Raw genomic sequence first — 19,735 nt, forward strand, 5'->3', positions numbered from 1 at the left:
ACATCTCATTGTCATTAAAGCTATATTAACAACCAAAGGACTTGTATGCATGCATATAAGCCTAACCAATGGACACAGACACCAGGGGGGTGAGGGCATGAGTGGGAGGGGGCAATGGGGGGGGGATAAGGACACATGTAATACCTTAATCAATAAAAAGCTATATTGATAAATTTTCATTTATTACAAATTTTCTTAAAGTCCTAAAGTATGTCTGTGAGACACACACACACACACACACACACATACTCTTCTCTGGTTCCTGACACAAGGCTCCTAAACCCCCTGCAATTTCCTAAGTGATAAGAGCACTATGAACATCTCTGTTCTAATGAGGTGATTCTGGGGAGCTCCTGGAAGGAGGCTGTCATCAGAAGGACCAGCCAATGTTAGAATGTTCAGATCTAATCACATCCTCCAGGGAGGGATAGGGCTGAAATGGAATTTATACTTGACCATGCCTATGTCAGGAAAACTGCAGAAAATCCCAATCGTACAAGGTTCAGAAAGCGTCCAGGTGGGGGAACACACCCACATCTGGACGGTGACACATCCCAGTTCCACAGGGACAGTAGCTCCTGCACTCAGGTCCCTCCCAGACCTCACCCTGTGCCTCTTTTCACCTGGCTATTCATCTGTATCCTTTATTATCTCCTTTAATAAACTGGTAAACATAAGTCAGTGTTTCCCTGAGTTTTGTGAGCTGCTCTAACAAACTGATCGAGGAGGAGGTCCTGAGACGCTCAGTTTGTATCCAAGGCCACAGAAGCTGTGGGTAACCTGGGGACCTATTTGTGACGAGCATCTGCACTAAGGGCAGTTTTGTGGGTCTTGAGCTCTTGGCCTCTGGGATCTGATCCTATCTCCAGGTAGACAGAGTGTCAGAACTGAGACTTCAGGACATCCGGCTGGTGTCACAGAAATGCTGCTTAAGTGGAAATGCTCCTTTATCTGGTGGCCAAATGTGTCAGAAGTGAAGTGTTCGGTGTGAAAGTAAAGGAGAAAGACAGGAGGACAACTGTAGGCTTTTCCAGTACAATGTCTACTGAAGGATATAAAGTGATCATAATGAGAAATTGTAAAACAGAGTCAATGACATCAAAGCATAAAGAAAGACATGGAAAAGACTGTGCATGTTCCCTGAATGGAAACTCAAAGCCACCATGATAGCAACTCTCCCAAACTGGTGCAGAGTTTTAATAAACTTCCATTAAATCTAAAACCTGGTGGGAGTTTTTCGTTTGTTTTTTAATTTATGAAAATCTTGTTAAAACTAAAATGACAAAATGCAAATGTCTAAAGAGCTACATTTCTACAGAACAAGGTGGAAGCACTTTCCCAGAAACACATGAAGCCATTTAAGTCACAACGGTAACTGGGCCAGCACAGTGCAGCCAAAGGAGGGACCCAGGGAGGTCACTGACACTGGACTATTTGTGGGGCATGAATCTCTGCCAGAGCAGGCACAGCCCCAGGGTGGAAGTGACTGGCATTTTAACACAGTGGATGAGAAATGGTTATCCAAAGGGGACAATGAAGGTCCTTTTATCGACTTGATGTAACATAACCAACTTGATGCAAATTTAAATAGAACACAGTCAGAACAAGTTAGAGTCAAGTGTTCTATGACTTCCCAGTACAGAGAGTTTTCTAATATAAGGCGGGGAAAGGACAAGCTACAACAGAAGAGATGGAAAAATTCATTTCTTGCCGGAAGCCAATTCCAGCATGACAGCAGAGCTGAATCTGGGAATGGCTGATGGCATTTCCCCAAACCTGAATAGGATACATTAAATTGATTGTTTGCTGCCAGACAGCTCAGGGCATCTTAATCTACATGTTATTGCCTCCTACTGGCCAAACACCTGAACAGCCGTAGGCTAATTCTCCCCAATCTAGCAATGGACTCTGTATACAAAGCTCTGACCCTTTGAAGTGTGTATCTCCACCTCGTCTCAGGACAATTTGTGTTAATAAAAAGCATGGGGTCCTGAGATGAGGAGATCTTAGTTTCCTTTAAACTAGGCTCCTCTGACCCCCAAATGCCTTTCAAAATTATGCCTCGTCTCTGGACTCCTATTTAATCTACGCACAGCCCCTTCTCGATTTCCTGAACCCTTAATGCTGGAACAAGAACCCCGGCAATTTCTATTCACATGAAGCCTCTATTCACCAGCACGGAATAAAGAGAATGAAAAGAGAAAACGTGTACAGTATCTGTAAATGAAACAGGGTTCCTGCCCAGAGTACCTAAGAAAACATCTGAAATCAATAAACACAGGAATCAATAAAAGACGACCAAATGACTTAAAATTTTTTCACAAAAGAAGAAACGGCATGACCTGCCTCCATGTTGATCAGTAAAACTCATATGTCACCACAAGGAGATCCTGGTCACACATTAGATGGACAAAAATTAAGTTAGGCAATTTAAGTGGTGGAAACCACATGGAAGAAATGAACACATAGGAACTAAAGGTGGTACTAACAGCAAGTGGGGCAGGATCACAGGGCGTCACAAACTGCATGGAAGAATCACTACCGCTTTTATGAACATTTTAATCCTGATCTCCACCCACCTCTCACGAAGATGTGGAATTCTGTGGATTTCCTCCAAAATTACACTGGAAGAGAGGACATTTTCTGTAGACAATTTCCCCCAGAGACGGCTGTGGTTCAGCCCCATAACAACAAAAGACCTGAGACCCTCACTATCCTTACTAAGGAAAAGAAACAGGAAAAAAGAAATTCAGTTATTCTACACCTGCTGAAACCTGAGGCCTGAATAAGGGAAAACAGTGCTGAGTTGGACACAGGCTGCTCACACGAGTCAGGTGACAGAGCTGAATCCACCCTGAGACCTGTGCTTCTGGTAACACCGATGGAAGGTGTGAGGAAGCACTACCCACCCACCCACATCCATTTGTTCTGGAAAAGGGCATAATGCAAGAACCCCCTTCGCCTTTTTACCCAGGGCAAGGCTGGATGCAGACGCCTCAAATCTCCTTCCGTGCTTCATTGTTGATGAGCTGAATTGCTCATCTCCACTGACCAAGCAGAGCAAATGCCTGTTGGCCAGACTTTGGTTTAGCTTCTCTCCTACCCCCAGACCCTTGCAGTTGGCCTGTCCTCAGCCTAAGCCACTACACAACAGCCCTTCTGGGGACAGGCTGGCCTCAGGGACCTGCCATCCCAACTACACCTGGTTCTTCATGCATTTGTTCACTCTGCTCTCAACAAAAAAGAAAAACTATTTGGTCCAACTCTTGAGACACTTGCATATCATACGGTCAGAGCGTCTTGCCCTGAGTGCACAGTCCCTGTTCCCCACTTCCTTGTTATAACTCTTTGTAAAGTCTCTTCTTAGGAAGTTCGGATTTTTCACATTTCTTTACATGCTTCACCAAGTGATCACAATTGCCCATTTCACACCCCAACTTTTTTCAGGCTCCTGCTTCCCCACAGGTCCAGACATTGCCCCCCACCCCATCCCCCGCGTCTGAACAAGGCCCAGCTGACCTGAGCTGAGAATGCGCTGACCACAGGGAGGCCGGGTCCTGTCACACCCAAGTCCTGTCCACCCTTCTTCCACTGTCATACCCAGTTCTTCACACTGTGCTCCCAGTCTGATTCGAGATGAGGACGCCGCTCTGAGATCCAAGCACTGTTCCTAATGCAACCGGCTTTGAAACAGAATTTCCGGAGGATGAGGCCCAGAAATCAGGATTTTAAAAAGATTCCCAGGTGATTCTAATGTGCAGCCAAGGTTGAGAACCACTGCTGTAGAGCTTCCTCTGAGCACCATCCAGTAAAGCCCACTCTTCCCGGGTGAAGTTCACAGCCACCTCCGCAAAGACCACGGTGTCCTGAAACATCCCACATGTCCTATTTCAACAGGGCACCTCTTCACCAGCTTGTGCAGGAGGATGGGGGAGGCTGACAGGGAACAGAGCTCCATTCCTAGGACTCCTGAGCTCACATTCTCACAGGAAACGACAATAAGTAAGCAAACCAAATGCATCCACTCAGGGATGGTAAATACTTGGAACCTTGAAGCCAAGTGTGGCAACTAATATGAATTTATATACATATAATTAAACAGAATGATTTTTAATGGGGTAGAGCAGATTCTGTGGTAAGTTAAAGACTGAAAAATAGCCCTAGTTGGTTTGGCCCGGTGGATAGAGTGTCGGTCTATGGACTGAAGGGTCCCAGGTTCGATTCCAGTCAAGGGCACATGCCCGGGTTGTGGGCTCGATCCCCAGTGGGGGGTGTGCAGGAGGCAGCCAATCAATGATTCTCTCTCATCATTGATGTTTCTATCTCTCTCTCCCTCTTCCTTCCTCTCTGAAATCAATAAAAATATATTTTTTTAAAAAAAGACTGAAGCCAAAACCGGTTTAGCTCAGTGGATAGAGCGTCAGCCTGTGGACTGAAAGGTCCCAGGTTCGATTCCGGTCAAGGGCATGTACCTGGGTTGCGGGCACATCCCCAGTGGGAGATGTGCAGGAGGCAGCTGATCAATGTTTCTCTCTCATCGATGTTTCTAACTCTCTATCTCTCTCCCTTCCTCTCTGTAAAAAATCAATAAAATAAAAAAAAAATAAAATAAAAATAAAAAAAAGACTGAAAGATAAAATTATCATTCAGATAAACGGAAATAAATACTGGGCTTGCTCAAAGGTTATTTCCTTGTGACCTCCAAGACCTGAAACCAGAATGTCAGCAAGTCATGAACACTGGAGATTTCAGCGCTGCTTGCCTTGGAAGTCAACCGCGTCAAGGGCCCTGATCTAGTCCTCTCATGTCTGACAGAGGGAGAGACAAGACCCCTTCCAGGACGAGGCGGACACTGTGGTCACTGACATAGGCCAGGGCTCAGGGCCTGGGATACCTGTTGGGTGAGAGGCGCGCCAGGTCCCTAAAGAATCTGACAGGCCAGCAGAGCCTCTCAGATACATAACGCATTGCCTGCATTTAAGGAAAATGGTCATTCAAAGACGAGTCACTAAACCCAGACAGTGTAGTTCAGTGGTTGGGCATTGACACAGGAACCAAGAGGTCACTGGTTTGATTCCAGGTCAGGGCACAGACCCAGGTTGATTCATAATAGCCAGGAAGTGGAAACAACATTATGTGATCCAGATATGCAAAATGTGGAAATATCCATGCAATGGAATACACGTGACAATAAGAGAAATAAAGCTGTGATTCGTGGCACAAAATCAATGACCGGTAAGCACATTATTACCAGGGTTCACAAAGACCACAGATAGTGTACCATCATCTACATAAAGTGTGCAGAAGCCAATCTATAGAGACAGAAAACAGACGAAGCATGGGGGTGGGGGGCCCAGACTGGATGCGGAGTGACTGCCAGTACACACAGGTTTCTTTATGGGGTGACAAAAATGTTTCAAATGAGACTGTGGGGGTGGGGGTGCAATTCTGTAAACGAATGAAATACTGTTATGTTAAACAGGTACACTTTGTGGTATTTAAATGATACCTCAATTAATGCTGTTGAAAAATCGTTTTGACAAGCTAAAGATATATTCTTAAATTAATGGCAATTTTTCTTCAAAAAAAACAAAAACAGAATTCAAGAATATAAAAGGGTGAAAGGAAACAATTCAATTCTAGTAACATTAAAAGTTCATTCACCAACACAGAATACAGAGAATGAAAAGATAAGCCACACTTTAAAAAATATGTTCTCCACCTGCACTTGAAAAGGGGGTTCCAGTCTACGGCCATACCACCCTGAACGCGCCCGATCTCGTCTGAAAAGGGGGTTCCTGCCCAGAGGATCTAAGAAAACGTCAGACATCAATAAACATGGGAATGAATGAAAGGCGACCACAGACTGAAAACTAATTCACAGAAGATGGAACACCACATGCTCTGCCTCTGTAATGACCAGTAAAACCATAAGACGACTCTGGATCACACATTACATGGACAAAAATTAAGTTAGATCATTTAAGTGCTGGCAAATGTGGAGAAAATAAACACATAGGGACGAACGTTGTGTGTGTGTGTGTGTGTGTGTGGTTTACTCCTCTATAAAAACAAAACTTGCCCTAGCTGGTTTGGCTCAGTGGATAGACTGTCGGCCTGTGGACTCAAGGGTGGCGGGTTCAATTCCGGTCAAGGGCACATGCCCCAGTTGTGGGCTCCATCCCCAGTAGTGGGTGTGCAGGAGGCAGTCAATCTAAATGATGATTCTCTCTCATCATTGATGTTTCTGGCTCTCTCTCCCTCTCCCTTCCTCTCTGAAATCAATAAAAAATAATTTAAAATAAATAAATAAAAGCAAAACGTAGAAAGCCCAACTGTGGAGACACTTCCAGGTGGCATGGTCAGAGCGTTCTCCCTATCTGCACAGCCCACGCCCGGAGTGCACAATCCCTTCTCCCCCACTCCGTGGGATCATTCTTTTGAGTGAAAGTCTCTGGTTACAAAGCTTGGATATTTTATTTCCACGGGCTTGACCACGTGTTCAAATTTCCCTACCTTTTATCCAGGCTTCTGTTCTCGCAGGCCCAGACATTGCCTCCCACCCTCTCTGAAGAAGCCCTGACAAGCAGACAAGACTGTTGACCAGAAAGAAGCGCTTCCTGATCACTCTCCTTCCACAGGAAGAAAGGCCCTTTTCTGTCTGATTGGAGCGCGGGCAACCTGAGACCGCAGACTTGTCCCTGTTGCAACAGGCTCCCCTCCGCCCGCAGCCCCCAGCCCGACAACCGGCGCTGGGGATCGGCCGCCCTCCGTGCGTCCCACAGCCAGACTCGGGTCGGGACACGGGCACCCTCACGCGGGGACGGGATTGGACGCTGGGACCCACTGCGCAGCGGAAGACGGGGACTCGGGTCGGGAGCTCCCGGGGACTCGGGGAGACCCGGCCCACGCCGCTTCCATTCGTGTCGGGTCGTATGAACCAGCTCCTCCCGGAACTGGGGACGGGACCAATGCGCTCACCGTCTCGGGGCTCAGGACAGTGCAGAGTCCACCAGCGGCTCCGCAGCCTGGGCAGCCGAGAGCAACAGGCACGTGTAACCAGGAGTCCGGTGGAGCAGTTAGCGGCAAGTGTTGCGTCACACTGAGGGACGTCACAGGAGGTCAGCGAAAGGACCTGCCCCGGGCCCTGATTGGACCATATTTCGGGATCCCGCTGCCTGATTGGACGGAATTCACTGAGTGAGACGGGGCAGGTCTTCCTGCTGTCCCTGGAGTGGGCAAGTCCGAGGCCCCGCCCCTGCCTCTATATTCCCTGATAGGACAGATATATTCTGAACCCGAATGATAGGTGGAGGCAGGGTCACGTGACTGAGCCGGGCGGAAATGTCAGTTCTGGGCCTCAGCCCTTCCTGCCTGGCTCTTCTGCTACCGGGACCTGCCCTCCCTGAACATTAGTTACCCTGCGTCTGCCCACAGGCCTAGTGGCCCCGCCTGAGCGCTCCTCCTAGAGCGGGGATTTCCGTGGAGCATCCCCTGCACGGAGTCGGGACTGGGCAGGACTGGGCAGTCTGTCCTGCTGACCTTCGACATCAGAGATCCGTCCAGGGGCAAGTTCACCTTGGTTCTGGGCTTTTAAAGAACAAAAACAGCCCTAACCGGTTTGGCTCAGTGGATAGAGCGTCGGCCTGCGGACTGAAGGGTCCCAGGTTCGATTCCAGTCAAGGGCATGTATCTTGGTTGCAGGCACATCCCCAGTAGGGGGTGTGCAGGAGGCAGCTGATCAGTGTTTCTCTCATCATGTTTCTGAATCTCTGTCCCTCTCCCTTTCTCTCTGTAAGAAATCAATAAAATATTTTTTAAAAAAAGAACAAAAACACACCAGTGATGCCAACAAGTGCAACAGAGTCCATTACAGGGTTTGACGCATGACTTTTGACACTGGGAGGCCCCCACCCTGCATCTGTACCCCTCAGTTGGGGCTTAAGGTAGATAGTGACCCTCCTTTGCCTAGTGCAAAGGGCGACCCGGCAACCCCAGTCTATGCACAAGACTCCTCTCAGCACAGACACTGGTGTGACATGTTAGAATTCTCGTGTGCATTTTGCTGCAAAGAAATTTATGTCCAGTCAGGTTCTCAGCCCACAGAGAATTTTGAAATGGAAAAGGCTGTATTCCTTATGTAGATTATACTAGTGGCCCGGTGCACAAAATTCGTGCACAGAGGGGTGAGGGTGTTCCTCAGCCCGGCCTGCACCCTCTCCAATCTGGGCCCCCTCAAAGGATGTCCTACTGCCAGTTTACAGGGATCTGGCCTAAACTGGCAGTCGGACATCCCTCTCGCAACCCGGGACTGGTGGATCCTAACCGCTCACCTGGCCAGCCTGGGTGAGGGGCTGATGGCTGTTTGCAGGCTGGCCAAGCCCTCCAGTGGGGACCCTCACCCCATGGGGGTGTGGCCAGCTTGGGTGAGGGGCTAATGGCCGTTTGCAGGCTGGCCAAGCCCCCCAGCAACCCAAGCTCCCAGCCCCTCTTTATCTGGGATTTATTTGTCTTCTATAATTGAAACTTTGTAGCCTTGAGCAGAGACCAGGGCCGCCAGGGTGGGCGGGAAGCTTGGCTTCCTCCATCGCTGGAGCAACCCAAGTGTCCTGCTCGCTCCAGTTCCGTGGCTGCCTGCAGCCATCCTGGTTGGGTTAATTTGCATTGTTGCTCTGATTGGCTAGTGGGTGTAGCAGAGGTATGATCAATTTGCATATTTCTCTTTTATTAGATAGGATAGTGATATTGCACAGGTTTGTGAATGTACAAACACCACTAAGTTTTATGCTTAAAACTGCAAATGTTAGGGTATGTGAATTAGTATATCTCCGTTAAAAAAAATTTAAGGCCATAATAGCCATGATAAATAACCCTACCCCCTGGCTACCACTACAATATTTTGTCTCTGAATTTTTTATATGAATGGTGTGCATGAAAAGGGGCCACATACTAAACATGACAAGCTCGGGAGGCCTGCATGGTGGGCTTACAAACGCAGAGACCAAAAGTAACCAAGAGGATGGCAATTAAACTTTCTAACTAAAAGCAGATCATGGCAGTCAGTCACGTCCTAGGCTAGAATCTTCCCTGACAAGGGTCTATCTTTACCTGAGCCTGTCTACAGTCTTTTTGAATCTAGGATAACAGACCATTGGAATGTCAAGGTAACTTCCCTTTTTCTGGACCCCTCCAGGCACAATCACTGCACCAGGGTGGAGACCACAAATCCTCTAATTGTTTTATGTTAATTATTGACTGTTAACTATCCTGTACCCACAAATGTAAAAAAAGTATGACTATCCGTTTTACTTTTTATCCAGTCTCAGATATTTCCCTGCTTTGCTTTCTCCTGCCTCCCTAATCTGTCACCAGTAAATTTCATGTAAACCTAATCTGTCACCAGTAAATTTCATGTAAACCCCTTACATCCTGTCATTTTTATTATTATTATTATTATTATTATTATTATTATTATTATTATTGATTTCAGAGAGGAAGGGAGAGGGAGAGAGAGAGAGAGAGAAACATTAATGATGAGAATCATTGATCGGCTGCCTCCTGCCTGCCCCCTCCTGGGGATCGAGCCTGAAACCCAGGCATGTGCCCTTGACTGGAATTGGACCTGGGGCCCTTCAGTCTGCAGGCTGATGCTCTATCCACCGAGCCAAACCAGGTAGGGCCATCTTGTCCTTTGATTCTGATGTATAAAATAGGTAGTAAAATTGCCATTTCTTGGATTGAGAAAATCAATCCTTTGAGTTTTTGCTTCCCAGCAATTGATGTCAGTTTGGCTCAAATAAATTCATAAAAATTCTCTATAGGTTTGAACGTTTCTTAGGTTGACAATGGATTCATACACTATGTGGCCTTTTGTGTGAGTTGCTTTCACTCAGCATATTTTCAAGGTTGATTTATGTTGCAGCATGTGCAGTGATTCGTTCCTTTTTATGGACGATTAATATTTAATACTATGTATATGCTACATTTTCTTTATCCATTCAGCCGTTGGTGTGCATCTGTCCACCTTTTGGCAGTTTTGAATAGTGCTGCAATGAACATTCACATACACATATTTGAGTATCTCTTTTTTTTTCAATCCTCACCCAAGGATACTTTTTCCATTGTTTTGTTTTTTTTGGTGTTTTTTTTTTAGAGAGAGTGGAAGAAAGGGGCATATATAGAGAGAAATGTCCATATGAGAGAGACACATCAACTGGTTGCCTCCTGCACACACCCTGACCAAATAGTGTTTTAATTTTGCCCCCTTTGAGATTTTTTATGAAAGGATGTAAATTACCCTAAACATGGTCATCACTGGTTTCTTTTCCTCAGTGTGTTTCACACATGCTGGTGTCTGAGGTTGTGGGTCACACAATTTACTCATGTATTCCAGTGATCATGGTTTGGGGGATGTTTCAAGTTTTGGGGTTTTTTTTGCTCTTGTGAAAAATGCTGCTCCTATCCATCCTATTTCAGTGTCCAGTGCCCATAACAAATTCTCTCTACATTGTAGAAAAATTACTAAGTTGTAGACTATGGATAATTTCAAATTTACAGGAAATGCCAATTGAGTGTGTGAATTCATCTTCCCACCATTCCTGCATAAGTTATTTATTCTACATGATTGACATTGGAATTGCTGAACTTATTAATTTTTGCCTTTTCTAGTATGTGTGAAATGGAATTGCCTTATTATGCTTTTTACTCAGTACCAAAGCTATATAGCACTTTTTACATGTATTTTGTCTCCTATGAAATATTTACCACTCCTTTTATTTCATTTGTATGTTTATTGGTTTTTGTCTCATTTCTTTATACCACATAGTCTGGATATGAATATTTTTCAATTGTAGAAACCGTAAATATTTTCTCCCAGACTGTGGTTTATCTGTTGTCCCTTTATTCTTCATTTCAGGATATTGCTCTTAGTTTTAAGAGTTAGATTTATCAATTTCTTCCTTGGGAGGTTACTGTTTTTTTCTTATATGAGAGAATCCTCTATATCCTGAAGGCAGAAAACATTTGCCATAACTTTTCTAAGACGGTTCCATCCAAATTAAAAACTACTTTCCCAAAGACACCATTTAAGACTATGAAAAAGACAAGCCACAGAACCCAAGGAACTATTCTCGAATCATGTATCTGCTAAAACAGCGTCAGGAATACATGAAGACCTTTGGCAAAACAATAATGAAGCACATCCCAATAAAAAATGTGATCTTTTTTGGAAATAGGATCTTTATAGATGTAATCAAGTTAGATGAAGCCATTAAAGTGGGTCCTAACCCAACAGGAATTAGGTCCTTATAAGGAGAGGATCATTTCAGGTGAAGACAGATACATAAGGAGAAGGCCATGTGCTGACAGAGGCCGAGATTGGAGTGATGCCAGTCAAGCCAAGCAATGCCAAGGCTTGAGGGCCCCCACCAGAGGCTAGGAAGTGGTGAGAAAGGGTTCTACTTAGAGTCCCAGAGGGACCGTGGCCCTGCTGACACACTGATTTCAGGCATCTAGCCTCCAAAACTGTGAGAGAATAAATTCAAGCCACCTAGTTCAGTGATTTGCCCCACATTCTGGAAATACATGCCCTCTTTTCCATGTAACTCTTCACAAGTTATAAATGTTCCAGGGAATGATCATCAAAGCCAGCTTACAAAAGAATAAATCACCTCTTTATTTTTTTGAGTTTTTCTTTATTGATTTCATAAAAATATGGAACGCTTCACGAATGTGCGTGTCATTGCTGCACAGTGGCCATGCTAATCTCTGTATCGTTCCAATTTTAATACATGTGCTGCCAAAGTGAGCACAAATCACCTCCTTTTAAAAAATATATATTTTTAAATTGATTTCAGAGAGGAAGGAAGCAGGAGAGAGAAACATCAATGATGAGAGAGAATCATTAATCAGCTGCCTCCTGCATGCCCCACACTGGGGATTGAGCCCACAACCCAGGCAAGTGCATGTGCTGGACTGGGAATCGAACTGTGACCTCCTGGTTCATAGATTGAAACTCAACCACTGAGTCACACCAGCTGGGGTAAATCACCTCCTTTTTGAGACTTTCAGGCTGATCTAGGAAAAAGATATGAGCACAGGAGGCAGTAGCACACCTGAGCTTCTCAGGCAATACTTTGACAGGTTGGCATATGGGGGAAGTCCCCCAAAGCATGAGACTGTCCAGAGACAAAGGCAAGGGGACCACGCTACCCTACAGGGGAGGGGTGAAAGGAAACTCCCTGGGGAGAAGGGAACCAGAGGGGCTTACATGTCTAGGTGATGTCCCTCTGCAGCCCAGAGAGAAGTCTTTGGATCAGAGAGCTGCAAAGGGCAGCAGCTATTGGGCAGTTTTATGGGTATGAAAAGCAAGCATGCTTCAAATGGCTAAAATCTGCTCATTTGAGCTGTGTTGAAAACAACTGGATGTGTGAAATTTGAGTTTAGCGCCAGTGGGCTTTTGAACCAATGCTTTGTAGTAAAGCAGTGGTTCTCAACCTTCTTAATGCTGCGACCCTTTAATACAGTTCCTCATGTTTTGACCCCCAATTTCATTGTTACAAATTGAACATAATTAAAGCATAGTGATTAATCACCAAAAAATATGTAATTATATATGTGTTTTCCGATGGTCTTAGGCGACCCCTGTGAAAGGGTCGTTTGACCCCCAAAGGGGTCGCGACCCACAGGTTGAGAACCGCTGTGGTAAAGACTGAACCACACAGGGCCAATATACAGAGGCCGTTTTTGTCTCATGCATATAACACTTCCAGATTCTTTGTGCCTCTTGCTGGAATGTACAACCAACCTTTGGATTATTCTCATCAAAATACCAGATCTGGATATGGTCACCCCTCTAGATCTAATTTACAACATCTGCAAATATAGGGAACAGAAGAAAATGTTAAATGATAGCAGGGAGATGCCATTAGAAAACCTATGAAAATTTCCATGTGATTTATTATATTCCACAGTTACATTACAAAGAAAAAAAGGAAACTTTTTTAAAGGAGATATAAAGGAGAGAATAAATTTAAATGTATGGATTATATTGGATCCCAATGCAAACAAACACTCTTAACAGCAAAGGTTTTAAAATTCCTAGTATGTAGTCCATTAGGGAAATGGGCCACTGCCTATATATTTGAATATGTTACGGGATAATTGTTAGGTGGGATAATAGCATTGGTTATGGTTATGTTAAGCAAACATATATTCCAAATATTCAAGGATAAAATTATATGCTTAAAAATGTTTCAAAATTATCGAGGGATCTGGGTGTTGTAGGGAAGACACTTGATGGAAAATGGTTGAAGGCTGGTAATAGATATTATGAGATTTTCTGAAACCATTCTCTCTACTTACACAAAGTATGAATTTTCCCAAAATAAAATATTAAACAATGGAGAAGTACTTACAAATGGATCTTTAAAGTACATTCTCTATAATTATGCTGTGTAATGCAAGTTCTTTCCTAAAAGATGATGTTGTGGATTGCATTATTGATTCAAATTTTTCAGTCCCCCGGGAAACAATCTAGCAATGTCTCGTGATAGTAAGATCCCTTTCGTTTTGAGCCATGCGACTTGCTTGCAGGTCAATGCTAGGTGAGCAAATGTTGTCAGGAAAAATCCTGAAATGTGTCTGTGCATTTGGGTTCCCTCTGTGCCTCATCATGAGGAACCTTCCCCAAGGTGCGATGGACTAAGCTTCAGCCCCAGAATGGACATACTGGGATCAGAGCCAGTTCAGCTTCCAGAATGGACTTGAAGACCCATCACTTGGGTGACCTACCCAAGCCCATGGCCAGACTGTGAGCATGTACAGAAATGTTTATTGCAGCGTGTAAGAAACAAAATTAGGCTAATAGTTGTTTACACAATTACAGTACATTTAACATTTACACAATCGACAACTTAATGCCAGGCAAAACATGCCGCTTATTAAGTAGAACTTTTCTGTGCTCTCTGCTCTCTCCTTTCTGCTCCACTAGTGCTCTGGTAGGTCAAAGAAGAGAATTTATAAGACCGACAAAGGATCAAGAAAGTCTTCATGCAGGAATGGTTAGTGGGTGCTTGTCTTTCTCTAGTTTATGCAAACAAGACGCTGTAAACAAAATATTTGGGAACAAAACTGTGCTGAAATGATAATTAGATTGCATAAACCCAAATTGAAATGTAAATTGTGTCCATACTCTTGCCACATAGCAGTTTCACTTTGGTGTTTTACAGAAAAACTAACAAGATGGCATTGTATTACCGCATCACACTACATCCACTTTGGGAGCCATTTTGGTGTCATCTGTTCTTTTCCTTTAACAATGATCACAATCGAAAATATTTCATATGACAATTACCATTCGGGAGTTCATCTGGTGGAACCACTGCTGGTTGGAAAACTAGAGTAAAAGAGCAGTATTTGGAAAGAAATTTAGATTGTGAGAAAAACTGGAGAGGTCCAACTAGATTGGCCCCCAAATTTTTTTTTAAATATATTTTATTGATTTTTTTACAGAGAGGAAGGGAGAGAGATAGTTAGAAACATCGATGAGAGAGAAACATCGATCAGCTGCCTCCTGCACACTCCCCACTGGGGATGTGCCCGCAACCCAGGTACATGCCCTTGACCAGAATCGAACCTGGGACCTCAGTCCACAGGCCGACGCTCTATCCACTGAGCCAAACCGGTTTTGGCGGCCCCAAAATTTTTTTGAAAATAAAATACACACTGTTTTTTTAATTAAACTCATATGAAAGAACAGCACTTAGTTCTGTGTAACAGAAATCTCCCCAAAGCTACTAGACGAGGAAGGTGTTTGTTCTCACAAAGAGCTGGGTCAGCACACTTAAAAATTCAATAGATCAACAAAGTCCCAAGCATGTGCCATTCTATTACCATAAAAGCAAGCACTCTGTGAAATGTTGGAATTCACGAAAACCCACTAAAAATAACTGAAACTTTTTACTTAAAAATTTCTTTTAAATAGATTTTTATTGATTTCAGAGAGGAAGGGAGAGGGAGAGAGGCAGAAACATCAATGATGAGAATCACTGATCGGCTGCTTCCTGCACACCCCCTACTGGGGATCAAGCCTGCAACCTGGGCAGGTGCCCTTGACCGGAATCGAACCCAGGACCCTTCCATCTGCAGGCTGACACGCTATCCACTGAGCCAAATCAGCTAGGGAGAAACTTTCTACTTTTTAATAATTCATCAGAATTTAATATTCTAATAACTATCTACTAATACATCTTAAAAGTTAAATACAAGTCACTTGTAAAGCTGTGTGGGCGTACTGTATATTTGGGTTTCAGGAAACACACTGAGGAAATACTACAGCCCTGCAGTAAAACACACAATCACAAATGCTCCTGCCAGGACAAGGGAACCACCATCCACACATCTGAACTCTCTCAAACATACACACAGGGTGACGTGACACAAACTTTGTCACTGGGGCATACATGCGGGCACACCCAGACACAGATAGACAGACAAACTCAGACACACTGACAAAGGCGGTATCTCCAGACACACAGCCAGGCCCCCTGCATCACCCATGAGACAGCTCTTACCTACTCCGGAGGAGCCACCATTTACTTCTCTCTCCTCCTGGAGTGGGGCATGACACTTCCTGAACCTCAACAGTGCAAGAAGCCTCTCTCCATCAGAACCACAGGAGGCGGACCGAGCAAGAAGTGCCAGGGGCCCGATGTGGCTGGGATGCTGATGTTCCAGCCCCACACTGCAGCTTTAGGATTCTTCTAGAAACGCACTCATCACTTTGACCCTCTATCACTCGGTGAGGACAGCGAACGTGTCCTGCCCCGAGCCCCCTCAGCCTGCTGGTCTCGTGTGCTGGCTCCGTCTGCCCTGAGTGGCCCCAAAGTCCTCCTGGAGACAGCGGGCGGCCCCTTCTGAAGCTCAGCCCACAGAGGCGGTGTTTGCAGGACCCAGGGGGAGGAGCTGCGCTTCCATTTTCCCCTGTGCAGCCTCTTCCCCGAGTCCCTGCCCCACTGACCTGACCTGCAAACTTCCAATAAGGCGGAGCCCTAGGTATCTCTGGAGAATTTCTTAAAAGGCTGCTGGGTGTCTGCAGAGACTCTGAGATCTCCATTTCCCACAGGCCACTGGGGTTGAAACTACGCAGAGCACAGGGGTTAGAAGTGGACATGGGCAGTGGCAAGTGGCTCTGGAGTCTTGGATGGGTCATGGGGAGAAAACAGGGTTGTTGTAGAAGATGAGGTCATACTGGAGAAAGGCAGGCCCTAATCCAATAATTACAAAAACTATGCCACATGAAAAGACAGGCATGCACACAGTGAGAATGCTGCCCTGTGAAGATTAGAGTGACGCTGCCTCAAGCCAATGAATGACCAGCAGCCGGGAAGAGCTGGAACAGATGCTTCCCTGGCACTTTCAGAGGAAGCTGGTCCTGCCAACACCTTGATTTCGGACTTCTGCCTGCAGAACGAGGAGACAAAATGCTCTGTTGTCCCAAGCCATTCAGTTGATTTTCCTTGAGAATACATTGTTTTTTAATTAAACTCCTATGAAAGAACGGCACTTAGTTCTGAGTAACAGAAATCTCCCCAAAGCTACTAGATGAGGAAGGTGTTTGTTCTCACGAAGAGCTGGGTCAGCACACTTAAAAAATTCAATAGATCAGTGAAGTCCCAAGTGTTTTATTTTGCTGAACCATTGTAGTTTTTGTGGTGGAGGCAGGACCAGAGAACCACTAAAAGTATTAAGAACAGTGTTTGCTACACAAATTAGACTCTTTGAACTATGTTAAAAGAGAAGAGGGTGAATCATAGTATCAGAGTCACTGACCATGAGTCTGAATGAGTGGCCTGGAGGACACCTTACAGTTTCTAGGAAAATACAAATTGTGATACCTGATTACACAAGAGGGCGGATCTTTGATACCAAGCTCATGGAGGTATCTGTGGAAGCCCCTGCCTCTGAGAGGAGTGGAAGGCCAACACTGGCTGTTTCTTCTGATGATACTCTTTATCAGTAGGGCAAAGAAATCGGGGAGAGGTCCTGAAAGCTGGGACCTAGAAGTCCCTATGTATCTTTCTACCACATTTTAAAGTGGCTCCAAAAAGTAATGGCTTCTTCACGTCTGCCTTCCAAATCTGATGCCAAGTTAGGCTACTGGTGAATTAGAACACGGAATCATAAAAGATTCTGGGACCTGCAGTTCCCATTGGCCACGCTGACATAGCACAATCCAACAGAACCATCTCAAACTCTCTATCTCATGGTGATATCGCACGGGTCTTAAGTAAATGCAATTCCCAATTACAAGCAAGAACAACAGGGCCGGGCAAAAGCTGAAAACAACAATTGATATAATTTCATAATTACAAAAACTACTTAAAAGAAAAATGGAAGACTCCTCTGGCCAAAAAGGTAGAAAATATATGATGGTTGATATCCGTATCTGCCACATTAAGTCAGTAAAAAACATCCAACACATAACAAAGTGTCATTGTTCCAATAACCCTTTAGAGGACAATTTAAAGCACACAAACTAAAGATGAAAGTTATGTTTACTGAAATGTAAGAAAAAATACTACATGCAAATTTTATATGTACTATAGCTAAGAGTACTTGGAGAGTTATTTTTCACCTAAATGTTTATTTGCAAAAGAACTGGAAATATACTACCTATGGGTCCATTTTAATAATGAGATACTCATAAAGGCAACACCATATTTACAGCTTTCATAAGATTTCCCTCCTGGTGTGAATTTTCTAAAGCACTGTGCGTGAATTCACTTGCAGGAGGGCTTCCCACATTATATACGCAGTGTTTTTCTGTAGTGTGTGTTCTCGTATGTCTTCTTAAGGATGAGGAGCAACTGAAGGCTTTCCCACATTGCTTGCATTCATAAGGTTTCTCTCCAGTATGCATTCTCATATGTATTGGTAAAGATGATGGCCACTTGAAGACTTTCCCACACTCCTTGCACTCATAAGGCTTCTCTGCCGAGTGTTTTCTCACATGCTGTTGCAAAAGTTCGGGCCAACTGAAAGCTTTCCCACATTGCTTGCATTTATAGAGTTTTTCGGCAGTGTGCCTTTTCATATGTTTTTGTAAGGATATGTGGCAATAGAAAGCTTTCCCACATAGTTTGCATTCATACGGTTTGTCTCCAGGATGCATTCTCACATGTTCTCGAAAGCAAGCAGGCAAATTGAAGGGTTTTCCACATTGTTTACATTCATAGGGCTTCTCTTTAGTGTGTGTTCTCATATGTTTTCGTAAGGATACGGGCCAGTTGAAACTTTTCCCACATAGAGTGCATTCATAAGGCTTCTCTCCAGTGTGCACTCTAATATGTCCTTGAAAGGATGAGGGATGGCTAAATGCTTTCCCACATTGGTTACATTCATAGGGTTTCTCCCCACCGTGAGTCCTTTCATGCCTTCGGAATGACTGGAGGTAAATAAAGGTTTTCCCACATTGTTTGCATTCATAGGGTTTCTCTCCAGTGTGAATCCTTTCGTGTCTTCTAAAGGACTGGAGATAAATGAAGGTTTTCCCACACTGTTTACATTCATAGGGTTTCTCTCCAGTGTGTGATATCATGTGTCTTCGAAAAGCTGAGAAGTAACTGAACGCTTCTCCACATTCCTTACATTTATGTGGTGTCTCCCCAGTGTGTGATATCATGTGTCTTCGAAAAGTTGAGGAATACCTGAAGACTTCCCCACACTCCTTACATTTATAGGGCTTCTCTCCAGTGTGTGTTATCATGTGTCTTCGAAAAGTTGAGGAATAACTGAAGGCTTTCCCACATTCCTTACATTTATAGGGCTTCTCTCCAGTGTGGGATCTCAGATGACTAGTAAGGCTTGAAAAATCAATGAAGGCTTTCCCACATTGCTGACATTCATAGGTTTTCTCCGCAGTATGAATCCTTATATGCCGGTTGAGGGAAGAAGTACGAGGAAAGGTTTTTCCACATAAATTACATGCATAGGGCCTCTCTCCTTTGTGGGTTCTCACATGCACTCTTAGGTCTGAAGAACAACTGTAGGCCTTCCCACATTCTTGACATTGATACGGTTTGTGTCTAGTATGAATGGCAATGTGACTCTGCAGGGATGAATGATGCATGAAGACTTTTGCATATGCACTGCGTTCATTCTGTTTTACTTCAGCAAAGGTTTTCTGGTACAGATTAAGATTTGAAGTCCGACTGAAGCCTTCCCCACATTGATCATTACTTTCACAGAGTCTCTCCATCACGTAATTTCTGTTAAAAAATGAGAAACGTGTTATCAATAGTTTGACTACTAATGATTTCTTGCCCTAGTGGGCTTGCTCAGTGGTTAGAGGGGTCTCAAGTTCAATTCTAGTCAAGGACACAGACCTCAGTTGCAGGCTCAAGGCTTGATTCTCAATCCCAGCCAGGGCACGTGTGAGAGGTGACCAATCAATGTGTCAATATTTCTCTCTCTCCCCCTCATTCCCTTCCACTCTCTCTAAAAATCAATGGAAGAAATATCCACAGGTGAGGATTAACAAAATATAAAAATAATGGTTTATTAATATTCATTAATATTAGAATTACATTCTCACCAATTTCAGTGAATATGTTGTTTTCTACCCTAAGTGATTTGTTTTAAAGTAAAATGAACAGAATGGATTGACCACAGCCATTATGAAAACAGTGTTTCCTAAACATGGGCTTTTCCCCTAATTCTTTTCAACTGTTTCTAA

The 19,735-nt window shown here is 44.2% G+C and overlaps 1 protein-coding gene and 1 non-coding gene across 8 annotated transcripts in view; both read right to left on the minus strand.

The window, feature by feature from the left end:
• Positions 1-19,735, minus strand: part of LOC132235219 (zinc finger protein 555-like) — a 34,400-nt gene that overhangs the window by 1,750 nt on the left and 12,915 nt on the right. For 4 of the 7 annotated variants that reach the window (XM_059697233.1, XM_059697232.1, XM_059697231.1 and 1 more), the window contains one exon: positions 16,654-19,268. The exons of 1 other annotated variant lie outside the window; for it this stretch is intronic. In XM_059697233.1, coding sequence (XP_059553216.1) covers positions 17,702-19,258 — 1,557 coding nt within the window. In that variant the 5' untranslated portion in view covers positions 19,259-19,268 and the 3' untranslated portion in view covers positions 16,654-17,701. Of the gene's footprint in view, positions 1-14,989; positions 16,462-16,653; positions 19,269-19,735 lie in introns of those variants that run through there. 2 more of the 7 variants (XM_059697234.1, XM_059697236.1) reach the window with 2 other exon arrangements.
• LOC132236239 (U6 spliceosomal RNA) lies at positions 11,707-11,810 on the minus strand. Its single transcript, XR_009453202.1, has one exon. It is a non-coding gene; the product is annotated as a U6 spliceosomal RNA (small nuclear RNA).

Source organism: Myotis daubentonii, chromosome 5 (assembly GCF_963259705.1).
Source record: "Myotis daubentonii chromosome 5, mMyoDau2.1, whole genome shotgun sequence".
In the NCBI taxonomy this organism is placed as follows: Eukaryota; Metazoa; Chordata; class Mammalia; order Chiroptera; family Vespertilionidae; genus Myotis; species Myotis daubentonii.